At 37.0% G+C, this 6,813-nt stretch overlaps 1 protein-coding gene across 1 annotated transcript in view; it reads left to right on the top strand.

Moving 5' to 3' along the window:
• LOC141340253 (tumor necrosis factor receptor superfamily member EDAR-like) overlaps positions 1-6,813 on the top strand; it is a 7,940-nt gene extending 1,127 nt beyond the window's left edge. Inside the window, exons 2-4 of the mRNA XM_073845174.1 lie at positions 675-885; positions 3,048-3,108; positions 5,565-6,813. Of these exons, the coding sequence (XP_073701275.1) occupies positions 675-885; positions 3,048-3,108; positions 5,565-5,908 (616 nt within the window). The 3' untranslated portion in view covers positions 5,909-6,813. The remainder of the gene's footprint in view (positions 1-674; positions 886-3,047; positions 3,109-5,564) is intronic.

Below are 6,813 nucleotides of genomic sequence, written 5' to 3'. Positions count from 1 at the left end.
ATTGTGAGTTTATATCACGCAATTCTGACTTTCTCAGAATTACGAGTTTAGCCCCAAGAATTACGAGTTTCACAGACAAGGCTTAAGCCTAGTCCCAGACTAAAATGCAATTCTGATCTGTTTCAACTGAAAGAAACTTGCACTGACTGATCTAAAAATATATGGTCCTGATTTTTTTTTTTTTTTTACACCAGTAATTAATTTTTTCTATGCATTCTATTGCATGTTTTTAAAAATGACTTAAATGTCCTAATTGAACTATGGCCTAATCCTGGCTTAGTCTAAACCCTGTCTTCTGACTTCATTTCAGAATTGCGTGATATAGGACTTAAAACTAGTCCCAGACTAAAATGTAAGTCTGAGCCCTGTCTGTGAAACTGGGCCTATATCTCACAATTCTGAGGAAAAAAATAGAACTGCAATTGTGCGGAAAAAAAAAGTCAGAATTGTGAGCTTAAAAAGTTGCAATTACCTTTTTTATTATTTTTTATTCAGTGACGGAAACTTCCATAGGATTCGTCTATTTTTGTTCGACTATTTGCTTCTCCTTATTCATGTGCACCTGCTCATATGATTTACTAGAAGTTGGAGTAGTATTTCATTTCTATTTCGATAATTTCTTCATGCACATGTGACAGTTTTCTGTCAAGCACTAAACGCTGGTATTGTTGCAGTGAGAACGACGCGTCATCGGAGAACGAGCAGCTGTTGAGTCGCAGCATCGACAGTGATGAGGAAGCAGCTCAGGACAAACAGGGAGCCGCTGACCTTTGCCTTCTGTCACTGGTGCATCTGACGCGGGACAAGACCTGCTCCAGCAACACCAGCACCATCAACAACAACAACAACATCAACACCAGCAGCAGCTGCAACAGAGCCACCGGGGTCAATACCACACACTTTACACTCACTTACTGTAGACCAAACCTGCATTTATGTCCTCACTGAGATATTATTGCTATTTGAAACAGAAACAGTTTTCTATGTGAATATCTGATAAACTGTAACTTATTTCTGTGATCAAAGCTGAATTTCAGCATCATTACTGCAGTCAGAATCCCTTGAGACTCAATCAAGCTTCCCTTCTATCAACCATTTCTAATCCATTCAAACTTCCATTCTATCTGATATTTATCATCTATTGAACTATCTAGCCTAGCCTAGCAACTACAATCATGCTAGTAACTTGATCATCGTGCTAATGGCATGTAAATAACGTGGTTATCATGTTAGTTAAAAACGTGCTAGCAACATGCTAATAATGCTATAAACATGCTAGCAACTTGGTAATCATGCTAGAAACATGCTAGCAACTTGCTAATCATGTTAGAAACGCATTAGAAATTTGTTAATCATGCTAGAAACATGCTAGCAATGTACTAGCAACTTGCTAATAATGCTAGAAACATGCTAGCAACTTGCTAATCGTGTTAGAAACATGTTAGAAACTCCCTAATCATGCTAGCAACTTGCTAATAATGCTAGAAACATGCTAGCAACTTGCTAATCATGTTAGAAACGCATTAGAAATTTGTTAATCATGCTAGAAACATGCTAGCAATGTACTAGCAACTTGCTAATAATGCTAGAAACATGCTAGCAACTTGCTAATCGTGTTAGAAACATGTTAGAAACTCACTAATCATGCTAGAAACATGCTAGCAACTTGCTAATAATGCTAAAAAAATGCTAGCAACTTGCTAATCATGTTAGAAACACATTAGAAACTTGCTAATCATGCTAGAAACATGCTAGCAATTTGCTAATCATGTTAGAAAATACGTTAGAAACTTGCTAATCATGCTAGAAACATGCTAGCAACGTCCTAGCAACTTGCTAATAATGCTAGAACCATGCTAGAAACTTGCTAATCATGTTAGAAACACATTAGAAACTCGCTAATCATGCTAGAAACATGCTAACAACTTGCTAATCATGCTAGAAACATGCTAGCAACTTGCTAATCATGTTAGAAACACATTAGAAATGTGCTAGCAAAATGTTAATCATACTAGCAACATGCTAGTAGTTTGCTAATCATGCTAGAAACATGCTAGTAACTTGTCAGTCATGCAAATGACGTAAATAACGTGCTAATCATGCTAGAAACATGCTAGTAACTTGTCAGTCATGCAAATGACGTAAATAACATGCTAATCATGCTAGAAACATGCTAGTAACTAGTCAGTCATGCAAATGACGTAAATAACGTGCTAATCATGCTAGAAACATGCTAGCAATGTACTAATCATGTTAGAAACATGCTAATTATGTTAAAAAACATTCTAATCATGCTAGTAACATGTTAGAAACTTGCTAATCATGCTAGAAACGTTAGCAACTTGCTAATCATGTTGAAAACATGCTAAAAACTTGCTAATGAAATGCTAGTAACATACTAAACATGCTAGAAAAATGATAAGAGTCATGCTAACTACATTCTAATCATGCTAGCAACATGCTAATAATCTAATCGATCTATATAAAGTTAAAAACTTTAGGCTTTTACAGCTGCTTTAAACTTTCAAGCTAGGCTTTCTCAAGCCAACCCAAAGTTTGGCTTGACAAACTTTTTATCTTGAAATTGAAATCTTTTTTTTAACATTATAAATGGCTTTACTGACTCTTTTGATCAATGAAATGTGTCCTTAATGAGTAAAAGATTGTTCTATATACATATATATATATATATATTATCCCAAATTGAATCATCATGACGGTTTCCACAAAAATATTGTGCAGCACAACTGTTTTCAACATTGATAATAATCTGAAGCAAATCAGTATATTAGGATCATGTGACACTGAAGGAGTAATGATGATGAAAATTCAGCTTTGATCTCAGCAGTTTAACACATATTCACATAGAAAACAGCTGTTTTAAATTATAATGATAATTCACAATTTGTACTGTTTTCTGAAAGCAAGTGTAATGTCTAAAGATCTGTTTTTGAACACTGTTGCTGCAGGTTCTGCTCTTGTTCTGTAGATTCAGATTGATCTCTGTTGGTCTGAGTGACTCATCCAAACATTTCCTGTTTCTGCAGATTCACAGCAGAAGGAAAAAGATCCTGGATTTGTACTCCAAAGCCTGCAGTGTTGCGGAGGGTGAGTGTAAGCGGAACTGAACGGCGCTGTGACTTTATCATTATGTGGAGCCTATAAAATGCAGACGGCTGTCGTGTTAAAGCTGTAATGAGCAGAAGTGTGTTCTGATGTGAAACACAGATCACTGCAAACACTCAAAACTTACAGATGCACATTACAATCCACATTAAATCGTACAATTTTCTTGCCACTGCCAAGAAAAAAAAGAGCAAGATTATTGAAGAGAGTAAATACTGATTTCATATTAATTCCATTTGATCAGTGTTTATCCCGGCGGACTGTTCTGGTGAGTCACAGACAGCAGGGATCAATCAATAGTGAATGCAGCTGACCCTTATATTTATGTCAAATTAAAATAAACAGACTTATCAGCTCTTAAAAGTAAGGAGAAGCACCTCACATGTGACCCAGACCACAAAACCATAAGAGTAAAAGCTGAATAAATAAGCTTTCCATTGATGTATGGTTTGTTAGGATAGGACAATATTTGGCTGAGATACATCTATTTGAAAATCTGCAATCTGAGGGGGCAAAAAAAACTAAATATGGAGAAAATCAGCTTTAAAGTTTAAGTAATTATTAGCAAGTTGTAGAATGTTGCTAGCATGTTTCTAGCATAATTAACATGTTACTTGCATTATTAGCATGTTTCTAGAATGATTAACAAGTTACTAGCATGTTACTAGCATTATTAGCAAATTGCTAGCATGTTTCTAACATGATTAACAAGTTGCTAGAATGTTTCCACCATGATTAGAAGTTGCTAGCAAGCTAACATGTTTCTAGCCTGACTAGCAAGTTGTTAGCATGTGTCCAGAATAATTAGCAAGTTGCTAGCATGTATATAGCATTAGTATGTTATTTACATGTCAATAGCATGACTGACAAGTTACTTACATGTTTCTAGCATGATTAGCAAGTTACTAGCACGACCAAGAAGTTGCTAGCATGTTTCTAGCATGATTTGTAAGTTGCTAACATGTTTCTAGCATGACTAGCAAGTTGTTTGCATGTTTCTAGCATGATTAGCAAGTTACTACAACGACAGAGAAGTTACTAGCATGGTTTTAACATGATTAACAAGTTGCTAGCATGTTTCTAATATGTTTGTACCCTGACTAGCAAGTTGCTTGCATGTTTCTAGCATGATTTGTAAGTTGCTAGCATTTTTTTAGCCTGACTAGCATGATTAGCAAGTTGCTAGCATGTTTCTAGCATGATTAGCACATTATTTACATGTCATTAGCATGTCTGACAAGTTACTAGCATAAGCAAAAGTTACTAGCATGTTGCTAACATGATTAGCACGTTATTAGCATGACTGACACGTTACTAGCATGTTTCTAGCATGATTATCAAGCTACTAGCATGTTGCTATCATGAATAACAATTTACTAGCATGATTGTAGTTGCTAGGCTAGGCTAGATAGTTCAATAGATGATAAATATTCAATAGAATGTTAGTTTGAATGGATTAGAAATAGTTGATAGAAGGGAAGTTTGATTGAGTCTCAAGGGATTCTGGGAGTTTAAATTTGAGTTTTGACAGATGGAGTTTGAATTTTGTCAGTTGGCGTTTGAATTTTGTCAGTTGGAGTTTGAATTTTGACAGTTGGAGTTTGAATTTTGTCAGTTGGAGTTTGAATTTTGTCAGTTGGAGTTTGAATTTTGACAGTTGGAGTTTGAATTTTGTCAGTTGGAGTTTGAATTTTATCAGTTGGAGTTTGAATTTTGACAGTTGGAGTTTGAATTTTGACAGTTGGAGTTTGAATTTTGTCAGTTGGAGTTTGAATTTTGTCAGTTGGAGTTTGAATTTTGTCAGTTGGAGTTTGAATTTTGACAGTTGGAGTTTGAATAGTGTTGATCATTTGAACATTCCCTCAGTGTAAAGCCCCGGTCACACTAGACTTTGAGCGTGCGAAATTCCTTCGGATGCTGCTGCAACGGTCGTGATATGACGTCATGCTACGCAGCTTCTTTTAAAAAAGTTAAATTCAGCACATGACACTAATAATACATTTAAATGTAAAAACATACAATCTACTACACTTTACCGCAGTGCTGCAGTTTTAAATGTTTAAATGTAAGGTTCTTTTCATTCATGCTGTGACGTATCGATCTCCTGTTGGTCACACAGAGTCATGTGATGCGAATTCGTTGGTCAGAGTTCACCAAGCTTGACCTTTTAGATGCAGTGAAATGCGCAAATATTTCGCACAGGCTTGTGTTTCCGGTCTAACGCATTCGCATGCGTATGAATGGAAGTCAATGGAACGACAAGTGGATTTGAATGATTTTTAATCTTCAATTTGATAAACTACAAGTGGCATCAGTCTGAAAAGATAGGAGCACACTAAACATTTATAATTAATTTAATTTTCTGATTGTAAGGATTTTTATTATGCAGTGAAGACTGGCTGTGTGTTGGTCATCATAAACCCTGTTGATGTGTGCAGGTCTGAGTCCGACCGAGCTGCCGTTCGACTGTCTGGAGCGCAGCAGCCGAATGCTCAGCGCCACCTACAGCACAGACAAAGCCGTGGTGAAGACGTGGAGACACCTGGCAGAGAGCTTCGGCCTCAAACGAGACGAGATCGGCGGCATGACGGACGGCATGCAGCTGTTCGACCGCATCAGTACGGCGGGATACAGCATCCCGGACCTGCTGACCCGTCTGGTCCAGATCGAGAGACTGGACGCCGTCGAGACCCTCTGCTTCGACATTCTGGGCGGACCGGAGAACAGCGTCCCTCCCTCCAGCCACCATCCCACCCTGACCTCCCGCTGCGCCAGCGTCTGAGACTGCCACACTCCAACCACACTCCATCTCGAGTCTTCCTCGGAACATTCGGCTAGTTTGTGCATTTCTGAAATGGACGCTTTCACTGCGACGCTGTTCATGTTTAATGACAGACGATGGAAATGTGATCACAAATGGCCGGAACAGCCAGTGCAAGAACGTCTTTTATTCTCAGTGTTTCCACAAGAGACGTTACTTTCTGAAGAAGAATCTTACTGAGTTCAGGTTGAAACGCTCTACAAAAAAACATATTTGTGGTTAAGGCAAGACACTACAGGGTTAACTTAACTATACTGCCCTCCAAAGGCAAAGTGCAGTAACTACGCCAACACTGAAACTGAGAAAAATGCCTTTAAAGTTTTTACACCAGCTGGTCAAACCTGGAAACTCTCATCTCTCATATTGAACCAGGAGACTATGCCACAAGACAAGCCCATTTTAAGCCTCAACTCAATTTTGACCAAATGTGTAGTTACTGCACTTTGCCTTTGGAGGGCAGTATACTTCACCAGCTCATTCACAGCACATTAACATTTTTCTGAAACATTAAATACAAATAAATAAATAATTTACAAAAGTAATTTTATGTTCATAGAAAGCACATTAGATGCAAGTAAAGTACTTTTAAGGTTTCAAATACGTTTGTAGAGAATAGAATGTCCAAATTTGGTTGAAATAATGTTACATTGTCATTCAGTGTAACAATGTCAAAATTTAAACAACATCTTTATTCTGACTTGTGCATATTACAATATATAAAAGAATAAGGCGGCATATTGAATTTTATTGTGTTTTAAATTAGTAAAACAATTATTTCTGACAAATGGACAAAATCTAGGATCGTTGCACATTTTAAAAACTATTTAGTATTTTGATTACTTTTAATATGTCATAAATTGACAAGA

The sequence above is a fragment of the Garra rufa genome, chromosome 8, assembly GCF_049309525.1.
Source record: "Garra rufa chromosome 8, GarRuf1.0, whole genome shotgun sequence".
NCBI lineage: Eukaryota > Metazoa > Chordata > Actinopteri > Cypriniformes > Cyprinidae > Garra > Garra rufa.
The sequence above is the reverse complement of the archived record's forward strand: the minus strand, read 5'-3'. Positions and strand labels throughout refer to the sequence as shown.